Raw genomic sequence first — 18,568 nt, 5'->3', positions numbered from 1 at the left:
TCTTCTTCTATTTAATTTTTTGTTTAAATTGAAGAAGAAGAAAAAGGAGGAAAATATTTATGTATAAGAATTGAAGGTTCTACTTACAGTACTCTGTTCCTGCTGCATATATATATACATAACATACATACATACTCTGTTCCTGCTGCATATATATATATATATACATATATACAGTATATGCTTCCTTCTTCTGTCTCTGTCTCTGTCTCTGTCTGTCTCTGTCTCTGTCTCGCTGTCACCATTATCTCCTTACATTCTCGTATTTGCCTTAATCCAGAATAAGGAAGAAATTTATAGCCCACTCACCATACTCCAAATCTTTCTCTTCACAGGTATAAAAACAAAAAAAGAAGATAGGAAAGAGAAGAAGAAACATCAATCCTCCCCTCCACTCATTCTCTCTGTCTCTCTCTCTCTCTCTCTCTCTCTCTCTCTCTTGTTTCTTGCTGTTTCTGCAGTCAGGCTCAGGTTGAGGTTGATTTTCTTTCTTTCTTCTTCTTCTTTTTTTGATTTGTTTTTCTGTATTGCCCGTTTTGCTGCGCATGATGGCCTCTTGAAGAAGCCTCTTGTTGCCGAAAGTGTGTGACCTTTGAATCAAACTGTATGATAAGAAGAGCAAGGGGAGAAAGAAAAGATTTCATCTTTGCTAATGTTTTTAGCTTGAATCTGTAGGTAGAAGGGACAGGAAATGGTTATGTCCGCATTTCGTGCTTCATCTCGGCTCTCTCGAGCTTTCATTCGAGCTTCAAAATACGCTCCTGCCAACACAGGTACTGTATCATCTACTCCTTCCGATAATCTGATCATATTTAGATTACATAGCCATGGCTATATGCCGATCCATGTTTCTCTTAATCTTTACTGCTTCCTCCTACAGGGATTAAAAATTAGGTTTCCCCCTATCTTCTCTTTACTTACCTTTCCTTAAGCTGTGATAATCATGAGAGATCCTACCGTTTGTTCATACTATCTTATCCCGAGAAGCTTCACAAACATTCATCAGCTCCTTCTTTATGTGTTTTTAAGTTAGCCTCTCCACAACTTCTGCTGACGGGTTTTCAAAAATTGAGCTCATCATAGTTATGATAGCCACGGGTTTTTCAAAAATTAATCTCATTAGAGCTATGATAGCCATACATATCCTGAGAAATCAGAAGATACATCCTTTGTAGATCTTATGCTGGTTTAAGTAGTACTTATTCTCACACGAATGCTATTGTGTTGTGTTTATGGAAAATTGATCCTTTTTTTTAGGTTCCGTTTTGAAATGATGAAGAGATATGGTTCCAAACCCATTATAGCCATGCAATCTACAACCTGATATATCTTAATTTAAACCTTAGAAGAACAAACAATAATGGTTAGAGAAGCGCTGTGATGTTTGTTATTAGTGTTTTGCTTCAGCTCTGGACTTTCCAATCCCGGAATTATTTAAGAATAAAGATCTAACCCTGTAGAAGGTGCTAAATTTTAACCTGAGAAATAGGAAACAGTGATTTACAGGTCTGTTATGATGCGATGCTATTCAGATATACTTGTTGTGATTTCTGGAAATTTGATTCTCCTTTCCTTTACTGGGTTTTTTATGCCAGTTGGAGGGAATCGTTACATATATAGCCATGCTGCTGAAGTAATAAAGCCATCTGTTTCCATCGAACTGAAACAACTCCTCATTGATGGGAAATTTGTGGACGCAGCTTCTGGTAAAGATTATAGTCTTTAAAATAACATTACACTTAAATCCTATCTTTGTTGCTTAACTCCTACTTTTTCTTCAATAGTTTCATTTTGTGAATTCTTCTTCTGTTTTTCTCTTTCTCTGCATTTCATTTTTCGTATACACATATCAATTATATGCCCATGCCCTTCTTGACTGATATTTTGTTTTTGCTTATCTTATGGTTCAAATGTAGATTTTGTTCCTTTTAACTATCGCTTGTGTGCCAAACTAATGCTCAATGCTATGTATTAGTCCTCCTGGGTTCATATTCTAAAAATTGTAACCGAAATTTTGGCTTTCAATGCTTTCAATGCTTTCAAAGAGTGGTTTAAACATAAAGCAATTGACCATCTGAAATAATTTTGAGCATTAAACAAAAATTTCTGTCAGGATGGGAAGGGGGCTCTTAAGATGTTTCACTGATAGGGCCTAAAGTTGGAATCCAAAGAGGATGATTGAATTTGATACAAGTCAGTTGGTCTCTTCGGTTGCAACTTTCAGGGACTTGAACACTTTTCGTTTGATGCTCTCTGAAACATAGAGTACTTCCCAAGGGACCAAGATGCATCACAAGAAGGAGGGGGATGCAACCTTCAATAGACTCATTTACATAGCCATTGAAGGTCCCATACAATCTCTGGACTGATTTTGAGCATCCCATTCAAACTGAGGCCCAACTTTGTTTCCTCTTATCTAGAAGAATGGTGAAACAGTGTTTTCTATGGTGTAAAAGGTCTGGATGATGTGTCCAATGGTACTATAGGCCCTTCATTGTCTTCTATTATCGTGCTCCTCTTAAGAGGGTTTTGTACGTATTGTAGTTCTTATCGATACCTGTGGCCTCTAGATGCCCATGTGTGATCTTTTCAAGAGAAAGAAAGACATAGATAGATAGATAGAGGTAGATGTAGAGAGAGTGAGAGTCAATATGGTACTTTCAGGCAAGACATTTCCAACTATAGACCCACGGACAGAGGAAGTTATTACATATGTAGCAGAAGGTGATGCGGAAGATGTTGACAGGGCTGTGAAGGCAGCTCGGAAGGCGTTTGACAAAGGACCCTGGCCAAGGATGACTGCATATGTAAGGATAAGAAGATTATAGAAGAGAATGTAAACACTCTTTTAACTTACTAGGTTCCATTTACAGGAGAGATCGAAAATCCTGCTTCGATTTGCTGATTTGATAGATGAACACAATGATGAGATTGCTACTTTAGAGACTTTGGATAACGGGAAGCCCTATGAACAAGCGCGAGCTATCGAAGTTCCAATGATGTCAAGGCTATTCCGTTATTACGCAGGTATAATATCATTTGCCTTCTCTCTGTTTTTTTTCATATTTTAGGAGTGTAGTTTGGTGGGGGTGAAAATCTGTCTTCTATCTACATGTATTATCATATACTTCATATGTTATTACAATATTTAGGGCAAAATTCCAAAATACCCAAGTTTTTCTTTTATCTCCGCAAATGAACCCCAATTGTTGAATTGTTGGTGTATCATGCGGTGCCCTTTGTGAACCCTGAAAGAGAGAATATGTGCCACTTTGTGCAATTGCACAATTCGTCCCGTTTTTCTCATTTATGTGTATTATTTGAGCAGTGATATCGTCAACCATTCCTTTGTTCTCTCTTCTGAGGGTTAACCAAGGGCTTTTCAGAAAATAATGAAAACTCAGGGTTATTTGGGGAAAACTTGAGGGTAGTTCAGGGACATCTTTGGAATGTGATCATTCAGTGATGATTGATTGTTAAGGATATTATTAATGTTGATGGGATGCTATGTGAGAAAATGGCAAGAATTTGTAGAGATATGTCATCATGTACTTATAATACATCATATATGATTTTGCAGGTTGGGCTGATAAGATTCATGGCTTAACTGTGCCGGCGGATGGAGCATATGCTGTTCAAACATTGCACGAACCAATTGGAGTAGCAGGACAGATTATACCATGGAATTTTCCTTTACTTATGTTCGCATGGAAAGTGGGCCCTGCACTGGCCTGTGGTAACACTATCGTTCTGAAAACAGCTGAGCAGACACCACTCTCTGCCTTTCTTGTTGGAAAGCTGTTGCACGAGGTAAGTTGAAGCAAAAATATATGGAAATATACTAAAATACCCACATTGGTTTACGAAAATTCATGTAATACCGCTCCTAGTTTCTCGAAATGCCCAGAATACCCCTGGAATTCTTGGAGTACTTTTCTGTCTACCCTAATTCTATTAAAACATATTTGGTTGTCAATTATCCCCTTAATCATCTCCGTGAATTTCAAATAACCCCTTAAGAGCTGTTAATTAACCTTTAATCACCTCCTATCTTAAGAGGGAAAAGGGTTTTTCAGAATCTTGAAGAAAGATGGGTATATTTTAGAGATTCTGAAAATAGGAGAGGTATTTCAGGAAATGTCTCTAGAATCTATTATGCATATTTTCCTTTGAAGTTTGTAGTAATGTCAAGCTACTGGCTTCTCATTATTAGAAGATAATGTGGGAGACTTAATTTATGCAGGCTGGACTTCCTGAGGGTGTGCTAAATATAATATCAGGATATGGCCCTACGGCAGGTGCAGCTATTGCCAGTCACATGGATATTGATAAGGTCGGTAAGGTTGGGTTCTTGCATGTATATATTATTGAAGAATTCTGTGGCATGGAAGAATGTTGTTCACATGAAAGCTACTTGTTTTTATTCTTTGTATTATGGAAAATATGAAGTTATCCCTACTACTAGGATCATGCTACTAATTTACATGAACAAAAAAATTATGAAGAGTCCTTTACATGAACATGAACATGATGTCAACCCCATTGTTCAAGGCCTCAAATCAACAACCTTAATGTTGCAAAACACAAGTTTTACCATTACACCATCATGTTCACATATTTGAATCGTAGAATGTCAATGAGATTACCTTGTAAATCTAAACTATGATGTATACAGGCCATGTTTTCACATTATATGTGAGTACTTAAACGTCTTATTTGGAATAGGTGGCGTTCACGGGATCAACCGAAGTTGGAAAGCTGGTAGCACAAGCTGCTGCAGCAAGTAATCTAAAGACTGTTACCCTTGAACTGGGGGGCAAGTCCCCATTCATCATAACAGAAGATTCTGACATTGATCAAGCTGTGGAACTCTCTCACTTTGCCCTCTTTTTCAACCAGGTTAAATTCAAAATTGAATTTTTGATCCATCAATTAGTTACATGGACGTTGAAGCTGAATTAATTTGATCCTTTATCTGTAGGGCCAATGTTGCTGTGCTGGATCAAGGACCTTTGTACATGAAAGCATTTACGATGAGTACCTGGAAAAGGCAAAGGCACGAGCTTTGAAGCGTATTGTTGGAGACCCTTTCCATAAAGATGTAGAGCAGGGTCCTCAGGTCACTTCAAGAATCTGGTTTAGATTGAATGGCTATATTGATGTGTAGTATAATCTCATAGCTCTTCAACTTTGGTTGAAATATGAAGCAAATTTGATCTTAATGTGTCCAGATCAGTGACGAACAATTTGACAAAGTGATGGGTTATATCAAGTCTGGTTCGGAAGAAGGTGCAAGATTGGTTACCGGAGGAGAGCGTTTTGGCAGCAAGGGTTATTACATTAAGCCAACTATTTTCGCTGATGTACAGGTATAATCCGACTTAAACCTTTGCTGTGAACTGGAAAATTCTTGTCCTTTTCCGTCTACTTATTTTTGGAGAAAGGAAACTCTTGTCGTTTGCATTCTTCCCCTAATGGTTTCACGTGTATCTGATGGATACTGACACATACAGGATGGGATGAGCATAGCAAAGGACGAAATATTTGGACCCGTGCAATCCGTAACCAAATACAAGTGAGTTTACTTCATTCATTCATTCAATAATCCAAGTTTTACTTTGTGAATGATTTACGAGGAATATTGGGGTGCTGCTAAAAAAATGTGCAGAACTTTAGATGAAGTTATAAGGAGAGCGAATGCCTCTACATATGGATTGGCAGCCGGTGTGTTCACTAAGAATATCGATACCGCGAATACACTTAGTCGCGCATTGAGGGTAGGGACAGTTTGGATCAATTGCTTCGATGTTTTCGATGCCACGATTCCATTTGGAGGTTACAAGATGAGTGGGAATGGAAGAGAGAAGGGAGTATATTCGCTGAACAATTATCTGCAGGTCAAAGCCATTGTTACTCCGATCAAGGATGCAACATGGCTCTAGGGTTTCTCATTCCCAAATGTGGCTTGATGTCTTGAATTACATTAAAGAACTGCAGCTTGGGATAGATATCTTTATGGCATTAAAGATATGAATGGTACTTCGGTACGTACATGACACTGTAGTAATGCTTGCTTACTCCTAGTGTGCTCTTTTGGCTTTTTTTGCTTTTATCCTTGTATGTATTCAATTTTCAAACATGAAAAAGCCTTGTTTACAATAAAAACACCTTGTATTTCTAGACTTTTTAGGGTTCATAGAGTCTGGACAAAACCACGTATATTCGGTAAAAACTCAATGAAGTACTGTATCGTTACAAGAGTCGATCAATTCCTTTTCGAATCTTTTGCGCCCTTTGGAACTTCCATCATTCACTCATTCAATGAAGCTTCAAACCTTTTCACACACCTTTTTAACCTCGGTATTCATTAATGTGTTCCCTTTGAAGCATATGCAGTGCAAACATTCCAATTCCAAAGGTCAAGTGCTCCCAAATATGATTAGTTTAACATGCTCATGTAGAGCATGTGGTTCTTTCAATAAAAAAAATCATGCTCTAAAACAGTTATAATATCTGATTAAGGTTCCATGATAAACCTTCCATTCACTTTAGCTCCCTTCAATGCCATGGTGAAACTTAAAAGCAAAAACAAAGATCTATCCTAAATGCAAAAAGTACATAATACAAACCCTCCCTTCCACATAGCACTCTAGCACGAGATATTGTGACACAATGATATAGTCCTTTGGATAGGGTGAGTAACACATAATAGGCAATGAAGTGAATTTTATGTGTGAAATTAATTGTTTTCGCACAATTATTTTTGTCAATCCCGGTTACCACATAGAAACATTATGAAGCATCATCACATTACACAATTTATTTTGTAAGGCGTGCTATTGTTAAAGTTCGAGATCTTCCTCGAACATATTGAGCTAGTCGGGGTTGCCGCCTTAAGAGACTGTTGGATGAGGAGGAGGTTGCATGTGTTCCAGGTCTTATTGGAGATACTCTTTTCATTTCCGTGGAAATTTTTGGGCTTGGACTTTGTATTGCCTAGAAAAAAAGGTCGATGTGATGATTCATGGCACATGATTAATTAACTAATTATTCTTTTATAATTTCTTGGGAACAATATATATAAAATTGTGTAATACTTGATAAACCTTTTTATGAGGTTGTAAAGTGTTAACCTGATCCCATTTGGGTTTCCATCTCGATGTTGATGGCTCTTCCATTATGGCATGACCCTTCATGAATCGTGTAGATCTTCGTGTGGATGGTTGTTTAGGAGCTTCCAAAATATGAGGAAACCTCGATTCCTAATATTTATTCAAAATATTACTAAATGATTATCTTAAATACTTGTGCATTTGTCCTCTTTAAAAATGACACGCAAAGTACTTACAAGAAACAAATTTTATTTTGGGAATGATATGAAAGATGAGACTAAGAGAGATTGGGGACCCCTCAACATGTAATGATGTAGACAAAATGAAATTGTGCTTAACATTGTTTATAAAGCATCTTTGAACCACAAGAAAGGGACACACATTTCTTAATACCACAACTTATTCTCGAGTAAAAAGTTGGAAGAATTAGATACAATAATCCATGAACATAATGAATTATTAGACCCAATTTCTATTTCTTGGAAGACCCTAACTTTGTGAAATAAGAAGTCTTGAGTGCTCCTTTTTTCAAGTCGTGCCAATTGACTTCATTATCATTCATGGAGGAGAAAGATAAATGTCTACTTTTATCAAGCCAGAAATCTTGATTTTATCAAATGACACAGTGTTTCCCAATATTGTGTTGCGCGTTGTCAAACCATCTTAATAGAAGAAAGTATTTGAAACATATAATAATAATTGGCATGTATGCTCTTGTGCATATTCATTCACATATTACTCGAATAACAATATAATTGACAAGGACGTAGGTTAGGATGAAGTTGAAAGATAATTAAAGATGGTTTTCTATGAATGAAAACCATGACAAGAGCTAACAAGTATTCAATTTTTAGGAACTCCCCAACTATACAAAGAACTCATGTAGTAACCCCTCCTTGCCCACGAAATTTCACGGATGGACATAAATCCTTAATTCAATTGAGTATATGAGACTCAACCTTTACAACTTCGATGTCACTGTAACATAAGCTTCTACAAGTAGACCACTATAGTACCACATTTATGTGTATCAGTCAGAAACAAAAGCTTTTCCGGATTCTAATATATTCTACTGGGAATACACTAGAAAGCAATAAAACAAGGGCTCAAAATGGAGAACATATAGTACACCAAGAAATCCAGTTATAATTCTGAGAAAATCTAGAAGTACTCCATGTTTCATAGAAATGTATGGATTCATTGGTGAGTTTCTTTCATTTTCTTGACATTCATCAAATATTATTATGATACATTGTAAACATAGTTCGGTACTATCATCTTGTAGATTTACATACTTTGGCTAGACCAAAAAAATACTTACCAAAAATAAAATGGTTGCACAGTGCTTCAACACATCTATATTCATACGGACATCAGCAATGCTTCTACGAAAAAGGAAAGTAAGGCACACTTATTAGAATCGATGAAAGGGAGAGTACCAACAATACAAAACAAAGCAAAACTAAAGATGTATGGAAATCACCCTTTACCTGTGTTTTTGTTTTCCAAGGCCACAATACTTAGCGAGTGACTCCAACTAAGAATAGTATCAAATTTGAGTCCCAATTTATTGTTACACCTTGTAGAAGTGTAGGTTGTAGAGAAATTCTTAATAAAATTGCTTTACCTTGAGGTTTCCTGCTCGTTGACCAAATGCCTCTCTAAGCAAAGGTAGTGTATCAATCACACCACTAGGCTCTGGTGGTTTTCTTCCTATGTCTACAAATGCCTCCTTTATCCACACCATGTCCCACCTAATTATGTTGTGTCCAGCCCATATTCGTCCTATGCCCATATCATATCACAATGATAATTGGTTTTGACGCACACTCTATTTTTTGTTATCAATCCTTATTATTGATAGTGATTTATGATGGTTCTATATGGTGTCACGTTAGCATATAACCATCTCTCTAACTCCATTCTCTAAGCATTTCATGGATATAAAATGTGAAGAATGTGGATCATGATGCTAATTGAATTTTAACAATGCATGACTCTATAACAATAAACAATAGTTCATGAAGGTTATTATCCCTCTCCAATTCATTAAAATGGATTGCTTGTTGTATTCAACATCACAAGGATATTGTTTTGATATGACTTTGGTACCTGTGATTAGCCTTTTTATGGGTAATGTGTGCGCTCAAATACACATGCACATACAAGGAGTGGGTCTCCTACCAAAGAGACAAATATTCCGCTAATAACATACTAAGCTAATTGTCATTTACCATTAGGAATTGCTAAGTGTGTAGGGTGTTTATGCCTAATAAGTCCTTACTTAGATTCATTTAATGCACACTAATATAGATTCTTAACATGTATATTAGCATTAAAGAAAATGTATAAAACCAAGTCAAATTATCTAAGTCAAGGGGGGCTCTAGTCTCTATGCATAATTACGAATAGGATCCATAGCATTCCGCATTCCACATTCCACCTTAACAAAGTCTTAATTTGGAAACCGTGAGACATCGGGAAATCTATCTATAGCATGTCAGAAAAATCTAGAGGCCCTCCAAGTGGTATAACTACACGTATCTTGGAAATTTGGGTCCCTGAGACTTTATTTTGTAGTGTGTCTTCATTGTCACGTCTTTTGTGGGGTTAATACCAAATGGTAGAACATGAAACCATATTCATAATTAACTTGATTTGAGCTTGGTGTTGATGGGTCAAAGTTGTATACAACCCTATACATTTTTAACTCAGGATGCCATAAAGCCATGAGTTCATAATTGTGCTTACAATTTTTTCTAGCCAAATGACAATTTTGTAAGTTACTCTTATAATTTTCTTATAAGTAACTAAACTGATATTTAACCACTAGTTGAATTGAAAATTATTATGCATAACTGTACCTTTATTCATGATTGTTTGTTACATCCATTTCCACAATCGCGTTGACAACACACCCCCTAGTCGTTTTCTAAAAGAATTGTCCCACTCTAAACTTTTTTCTATCACATTATGAAAGACTATTGCTTTTTGACTTAAGGAGTATAAACTTTTGAGCTTTACTTAAGGAGTAGAAACAAATCCTCATGAAAATGCAACTTGGTGCTAAGTTTTTATGGCTTCTGTGAGAGTGACGGTGAAAAGCTTATTATTAAACCATAAAAAACATGTGATGGTGATATTTTAAGAGACATATATGAATATAATTCTATGGATAGTGGGCCGCGCTTGACTATACAAATAATCCACAAAACCTAGTTGACAAAATGAAACGAGTAAAGCAAAATTGCATTGATGTATCATGTAGTATTAGATACATTATTATATATATATATACCATGGAGCATGTCAAACACGTGATCGGCAATGTCATTGAAAGAGGGGAGGTGGACGATGCGATGTTGTGCGAGATTGAACTTGGCACCCATATAGAAGATGCCAGGATGGCGTACCATTGTCGAATATGACTCAAGCTCACGAAGGCCCTGCAATGGGGAAAGGACCACTGCCCCAAACTCAAGGACCTTTGGTTTGTCACCGTCACCAGATGCAACTGTTGTCTCAAGATCAAAGAATGCGATTTGGGTTCGCCGAGTACATGCAAGTTGTTCATCGATGTTGTTGATTAGGATGTGATTGAAGTCATTATAAGTCCTCGAACACAAAGTACTAGGATTATGATGATGATGATCATCGTGGTCATGTATGGATGTTATAATGTTGTCATGATCCCCAATATCATCATGAACATGGTGCATTGAGGCTACATGATGCTTACCATTTTCCTCATCAAAAACCTTATCAATAACTAGATTCATGTTATTAACTAGTTTATCCCCATGTAACATACCTCCATAACCACCACCATCATGATCAAAGTCTATTTTTATGGGTAGATATTCAATGGTTGTCCATTTTCCTCCACTATCCGCATTAATTTCCATTGGTTTCAACCCACTAGGCTTTCATTGTCATTTCATCATTAATTCCTCTTCTTGACATTTGATGACAATGCATTATTCATTATATAGGTGAATCTCATTATTTGTCTCATAACCTTAAGCCTTCATTGACAAGGATTCAAATAAATATACCTCCATTAAACTTTACAAGGATTGCTTGAGAACATAGAATACCAAGATAATATATAATAGAAGGAATGAGGATGATTCAATCTTGACATATTCTTTGTGTAGACTTATCCAACTCAACTTTTTGTTAATTTTGTACTCAAAGAACAAAAAGGTTTTGTTGTAACCTTTATTTTTAGTGAATTATCCCATATAGCACAAAACAAAAGAGAAGACTAAGAAGAAGTTTTTTTTTTGAAAAAAAAAAGAGACTAAGAAGAAGAAGAAGCCAATATTAGCTACCAATAGACGACGAACTTTTCCTCTAGGCACACATTATATATAGGCTTTTCTTACTACGATCAATCTTGGCATATATGTCCAACAAAATTAATCATATGTTGGCATGTTACACACACACACATCTATGCCATGTTCATGCATGCTATAGAGTAACCATTCGGTTAAGTGCATGCCACTTAAGTGTGCCATTCTATTAAGTGCGTTTAAAAAAAAAATAGAGGTCAAAATCGAGATCAAGAGAATTACACAGTTTCATCAAAAAAATTGAAACTATGTTCTAAACATTCAAAAACAACAAAATCATTAACAAAAATTGAATTTATGTTCCAAACATAGCTTCTAGCTCTCCATTCATTAGGAATGCCAAAGCATTAGGAAAGAAATCCCTCACAAATAAGTGCAATCCAATTAGATGCACAAGTAAAATGCACAATTAATGCAATCTAGTTAGATGTACAAGCAAAACACGCAATTTCATGATTTCTTATGTTGTTGGAGCCAATTTACATAAAAATATGATGATTTCCACAAAAAGCATTGATAAAATTTTACAAATCAATCTTTGAAGAGAAACAACAATTTATTCAATTTACAATTGTAATGTTTGGAAATTACTATTACATTTTGAAATTTATGTTATAAATCAATGCTTTAATAGAAACTTTCACAAAAATAAAGGAAACCTACACAAATGTCTGCATAAATGCCTCGCAATTTTCTGTTACAAATTAAATTTTAATAGAAACCTTCACAATTTTTTGTAAAAACATTCATAAAATTATGTTTCAAATCACTTCTTTAAAAGAAACCTTCACAAATTTATGCTATACTAATGAATAATTTCAGAAAACATGCTTTATACATAGTATATATGTAAAACCTTCACAATTGGAGCAGAAACTGGCAACAATGTATGCATCAATGTGGTAAGCAACAACGTGGGTCTGATCATAATTGTGGGGTGATTAGAGTGGACGTGGAGGCTGCTTTTTCCGAAATGTGCAAAGAAAAACATTTTGCGAAAAAACAAATTCATGTAAAAAGCCCTAAGTGCCAACTTGGCGCGCTTCTTCCTTGAGATCAAAGTGCGCACATCGAATGGTTATTGTATGTACATAACAAAGTTTGCAATTAGTCTAATTTCTTCTCTCATTTGGAAAACAAAACATGTTTCAAGTTGATGAAAGTACTTTATACATGATTATAAAAGTTGATTATCTTGTTATGCTTTTGACACGGGTGAGACTTGTTATTATTAGTATAACGTGGTATTATTATGTACTTGATGGCCCATGCATATATAAGCTCTGAATGCATAACTCACCTAACATTAGGTCATGTTCACATTTATTTTAAGCTTTTACATGTTACATGTTGTTGGGAAGTAACTTATCCCAATACAAAACAAATTTAAGGAGAAAATTTCCAACATTCATGTCGTCTTTGCTTCATTACTATTTCTTATGAAAGGATATTTTTCATTAAAATGAAAATGGTTTTCATTGACAAGGCTTGTCGCAAGTACAATACAAGATCATAGAGGGAGTTGGCATAACCACTTCAAGTTGCAAAGCTCAAATACAATCTACATCGACTAGACACACGGATGCCCCTTGTCCCCGGCTAGGGGGGAAAAGAATTAATATAAATAACAAGCGCATTAAATAGAACATATCAAGATTGGATATTGAACTATTGGAAGATGAGTACCAATTTATACTTCATGACAAGTCGTACATGTGCATATTGATCTAATGTAGCGACACTTTCTTCTCGTCTCATTGAGTTTCATTAGAGTAGGCTTGTAGGTTATGAACATGTTATAACCAAACATATGGATAGATGGGGGATAATAGAAGTGTGTAACAAAAACATAAATAAAATCTAGATGTCAAGTACTTAAGTCAGAGCTTCTATTGGGGCCATTAAAAACCTTGCCCATAACATGATGAAAAGTGGAAGAAGAAGTTTAGGACACATAAGAATGGCAACAATATCAAGAAAAGTTTTTTATTATGACAAGGAAGCCCATAAGTATACGCAAAAATAGATTCGAATAATAAAAGCAAAAACATGTGTTTAGTTAAGAAGACAAATGATGCAAATGTGGAAAAGAAGACATGAACTAAGGCCAAGGAAGAAGTTCACGAGGCTACTGCTTCAATAATCAACATAATTGGCTTCTCTTTTAACTACAAGACTATGAGTTTGTAAGGTGGTCGCATTTGCACTCACATGGATAAAAATTTATTAAGCCTTAAGGTGAAATTGGGGCTCAACAATGTCACCATATATTTTGAAGTGAATCAAAATGAAGGGGAAGTTAGTTGTGGTGTGGTGTACAATGCAATGTTCAAAGGTTGATCATGTGTAAGTTGAAATCTTGATGCAATTTTATTGGTGTTTGTTCTAAATCAATACCTTTATGAGGTGATATGGATATGCTTTGTGATCGTGAGAAGTGTGAGAACATCTTGATAATGCTATAACTCTATGATCTTGCATCAAATTTGAAGTTTGCAAAGTGTTACGTACAAACCTATCTCATGATCAGTACACAAAGCCATTCGAAAGGGGTTTTACCCTTCCTCTGGAAGAGTAAAATTTGAAATGAACTTCAAAACAAATATTAGTTATTTTGCCTTTCGTACAAGAGTGGGCATCATTATAAACATCCAAAAGAAAAATAGGACGATTAACAAGAAACTAAAAATTCCAGACCTTTTTACTCATTTGTGAACCCTTTAATATGAGAACAACCATCATTGTATAAACATCCAAAAGGAAGATAGGTTGATAAAATTGTCCTTTGAAATTCAACATTATTTATATATATCGTTCTTGTGTTTATGGATGTATCCAACAAGGAACAATTTTTTTTGGACCTTCTTACTTGTTTGCAAATAGTTTATACCATATCATGTATAATTTGAACACTAAAAAACAATTTATACTATATCATGTATAATTTCAACGCCAAAAAACAATTTATACCATATCATGTATAATTTGAACGCTAAAAATAATTTATACCATATCATGTATAATTTGAACGCTAAAAACATAGACAACTTTGAATTGTTGGGTTGCATATTAGCCATTTCTTTGTCTACATATGCTTTTCATCGGATCACCCTAGACTTTGGTACCTACTAATAATTTGCAACCACCAATTTTTGCCCAAAAAAAATCTTAAATGGATGCATCTTGGGCTTTTGATAAGTTACACCAACATTGAGCAAAATGTCACTTTGCATGTGGCATGTGACTGAAGGGCTTTTACATACATGACTTTGAAAACAAATGAACTATTATGTTTCACTTCACATGGGAAGGGTTCTTGAAATGTCACTCTTTAGGAGTAAAAGTAAGGGCACCCTTCAAACTAGACAACACGGTATGACTCATTGTTTTGCAAACACTAGCACTTACTTTTGTCAAGGTTTATACAGGCTTTAGAAGCTTTTATGACCAATGACAAAATAATCTCAAAGGTAAATTGATGTGAAATACTCATTCTTATTGAAGATCTATCATCTAAATGTGTGAGTGACAATTTCATTGTACTTGAACACTTTGATTCACTATCACAGTTATGATGAGAGGCCGTGATCTCATCGTCCACACTTACTTTATTCACTATTCAAGGTATCCAAAGAGACAATAAGTTCAAGTAGGTAGGGAGGCTTAGGGATTTCTTAATAAAAAAATGATTTCCTTTTGGTGTATTAGAGTAGGTAGTTAGTAGAACTCTATTGCATCATAAGTTAGAACTAATATGGTGGGGTTGTATCAACCTCTATACTTGAGACCTATAGTAACAAACACCGTTCATTTTCTCACATGCCAATTACGCGCGCGCACACACACACAATTCTCTTAAAGGAGCTCTCTAGAATGGGATACATTCAACACGTGCTTTTTCTTACTCTATCCCTCAATGATTTAATGGCATGCAATTAGAGTAAAGTATTATTGATCTTATGTAAAACTAGAATACATTGAAGTTCATACATCTTATTGTTGCCTTAACCATCAATTGTTCACATTCTTTTGCAAGTTTCCATTGTTGTGGTTTTCTATATTGCATTCCATACTCTTACCTTCAGCCCTAGACTTTGTTTCTTTTGAAATATCTTCAAATTGCAAGAAAATTAAAAAAATTCTTGTGCAACTACCAGGTTTTGTGGAACCTAAGTAATTTTGTGGTCCCATTACACCAAAATGGTTGTGGAAATTGCTACATTGAATGAATACACTTAAGCCCACCCCATGAAACATTTCAATGAGATGAATAACACGTATGGACATTGTGCATTTGAATGTCACCAAATTTGGAACTTCTATATGAGAATAGGACATAGAAGCATGAATTCATCAATAAACAAACCAAATTAGTTGTCAAAATAAAACATTATGTACAATGTAACATAGTATTTCCTTGAAAACGCAAGGAAACATTGCTTCATATGGATTTGAAAGAGACTCTTGAATTTTCAAACTTTTAATGAGATGCAAATAAAGTTTAAAATTGTCACCTCGTCCAGCTCGAACATGATACCCTCATTACATTTAAAACACCCAAAAAGGTTCCACATCTGATTTATGGATATTTATTGCTAGTAGTTTGGACTACACTGACTAAGAAGGTGTGCATCAACGTACCATTTACAGATATAGCAAAATCACTCATTTCGTTTGTATGTTCTGGAACGTTATTTGGTATTGAATGAATTGGTTCATCAGTGGCATTGATGTCTAGTGCACAATGGCTTGTGGTTTTGGTTATCCCATTTTCTTTTCTATATCTATATGCATTTAAACTTTCAAAACAAGCACACATGTGAAGTAACAATGGACACAACAACCATTCCTGTAAAGACCATATTGATTGCATAATACAAACGAGTGTGGAGAAGAAGAATTCATCCAATACTATCATTTTGTAATAGAATCCAAATTTTGAACGGTATCTTAGAAGTTCGTCAAACACATGCAACTTGCATTAGAACATGAAATTCACCATAATCAAATGAACACGAGATCATCCATTCCTTTAGAAAGAACAATATTCCTCTACTTCTAGTGTAAAATGTACTTCAAAGCTTTTCAAACAAAGATTCAAGAAGGATCCAAATATTTTGATTTGCCTATTTCTTAGATTTGAATTAAATATTAAGACCAATAACAATGAATACGTGTTGTATGAGATTCATCAACAACCAATGAATAATAGCAAAGTAAATATAACCACAACAAATTAAACCTTGAAAGTAAGGCAACAACATTAAATAAATGTTCACATACAGGACTAGTTAATGTCAAGATTACTTTCCCAATCTGGGCAACAAGAGCATCTCCATGAGCAATATGATAATCAAGTATCTATATTAAGTTATTAACATATACCATGAAGAGACATACCGAAGCACAATTTGTAACAACAATGTTGGGACATCAATATGACAATGGTGTAGATCTAAATACAAAGAAACTTGCAAGGCATTGATGAGTGAAACAACACAATATTGTCATGCATTGTTCACATTGGCAAACGTGGTGATGACTTGACCTTTGTAAGCAAATTAGGAATTGGGAGAATTTAGCAATATGCTATGACTATTGAGAAATATTGTATGACCGACATAATGAGGGATTGGATAAGTTGGAGGGTCAAATAATACTACTTTTCGATAGCTCCTATCAACAATCATCTTGAGATATCTAAGTGCTCCTATACTTCTTTTCCAATGTGAGAATCTCAATTGCACACTTCATAAGTGATTCCAAATCAAGAGGTCTCAGACAACAAGGTGCATCCAATGTAAATATACAAATGATTATAAATTAGCATATCATTATCACATGTTCTATTGGGATTCTAAACTTATTATGATAATTTACTTATGTTACATGGAATGTTTTATGGCATATGTGTCTATTTAGATTGTACATCAAAATATGTAATATATGTAATTTGTTGTTGAAGGGAATGCCAATTACATGTTGAAGGGCAAGTTGAAAGGTAAAAATTCATTTGCGTTGATCTTACAAAACATTTGACATTCTCAAGAAGGGACCCTCCTTCCCCACCCCCTCCTCCCCATTTCAAGATTGGGGCGCAACAAGTGCTCACTTAGGACTAATATTAAGTATTTTACATACCTTATTTCATACATGGATTTTCTTTGTTGCCACCCTGAAGAGATAGGCAAACCTAATAAGTCTAAATGTAGCCAATGAGTTTAAGATTTAAACAATGTCATAGGGATTCAAAACCATACACATACATTATGGACATCATCTCTCCCTTAATTACATATATAAACAAATCTCTTGTAACTTACAATTATTTGAAATACATACATACAAATACATATAGTGATGAGAGGATGTGAAATGTATTGTGCAAAATTTCTTGTTATGGAACCCTTAAGAATACTTGAGTTTCTCTTCTTATAATGTGTCCTTGAAGTGATTAAATGATTTCATTAATTGTGATACCATCATAAATCAATTGTGAAGAGGGTTGGGTCCTGTTGGGACAAACCTTTTGTTGGCCCGTTGGTATTGAGGATTTCTATTATAGTTCTTCTTTGATCCATTCCTTCTCCACAAAATGTTCCCATTAATTGATAATGAATTACTTGATGAACTCCATTGTGAAGGCAAGCCATTGATTGGAGATTTCGGTTGCAATTGCATAGGAGACTTAATATTTAGTGATGATATTGAATTGGATGATATAGAAGACATGTCGATAATAAGATGATGATGATGATGATGATGATGATGATGATGATGACGACGATGATGAGGGTTATGATGAGCTAGACTTCTGACACCTAGGGGTGCCTCATTGTTTAAAGTACTAGTTAACATTAAGACTCGTGAATGAGCTAGATTGATAAGGTTAATGAGCAAGAGGTAATGAAGTATAAGGAGTAATAATAGATGAGATATATAATTTGCACATAATGAACTTAATTTCCTTGAACTCATTTAAAAGTCTTGTGGAATGGCAATTGGGGGGTGGGTAGTGGGGGAAAGGGGGATGTATATATTGTTGAAAAAATGTGATGATGTACACACACACACACACACACACACACACACACACAC

At 35.1% G+C, this 18,568-nt stretch overlaps 2 protein-coding genes across 2 annotated transcripts; one reads left to right on the top strand and one right to left on the bottom strand.

The window, feature by feature from the left end:
- The first annotated feature begins 219 nt into the window (after positions 1-219).
- LOC147861734 (benzaldehyde dehydrogenase, mitochondrial-like) lies at positions 220-6,182 on the top strand. Its single transcript, XM_087322913.1, has 12 exons — positions 220-335; positions 676-773; positions 1,596-1,706; positions 2,665-2,807; positions 2,874-3,027; positions 3,581-3,810; positions 4,244-4,333; positions 4,726-4,899; positions 4,982-5,119; positions 5,232-5,369; positions 5,514-5,575; positions 5,669-6,182. The coding sequence occupies exons 2-12, from the start codon at positions 692-694 to the stop codon at positions 5,940-5,942; spliced, it is 1,596 nt and encodes a 531-aa protein (XP_087179039.1). The 5' UTR covers positions 220-335; positions 676-691; the 3' UTR covers positions 5,943-6,182.
- LOC147861733 (protein NEN4-like) lies at positions 5,823-11,131 on the bottom strand. Its single transcript, XM_087322914.1, has 6 exons — positions 10,411-11,131; positions 8,740-8,897; positions 8,603-8,649; positions 8,434-8,497; positions 7,134-7,262; positions 5,823-6,996 (listed from the first exon to the last, which is right to left on the bottom strand). The coding sequence occupies exons 1-6, from the start codon at positions 11,015-11,017 to the stop codon at positions 6,820-6,822; spliced, it is 1,182 nt and encodes a 393-aa protein (XP_087179040.1). The 5' UTR covers positions 11,018-11,131; the 3' UTR covers positions 5,823-6,819.
- Between the last annotated feature and the right edge of the window lie 7,437 nt (positions 11,132-18,568).

This window comes from Azolla caroliniana, unplaced genomic scaffold (assembly GCF_043228905.1).
Source record: "Azolla caroliniana isolate FFs.n. ecotype wild unplaced genomic scaffold, voAzoCaro1.0.p SCAF_7, whole genome shotgun sequence".
NCBI classification, from domain to species: domain Eukaryota; kingdom Viridiplantae; phylum Streptophyta; class Polypodiopsida; order Salviniales; family Salviniaceae; genus Azolla; species Azolla caroliniana.
The sequence above is the reverse complement of the archived record's forward strand: the minus strand, read 5'-3'. Positions and strand labels throughout refer to the sequence as shown.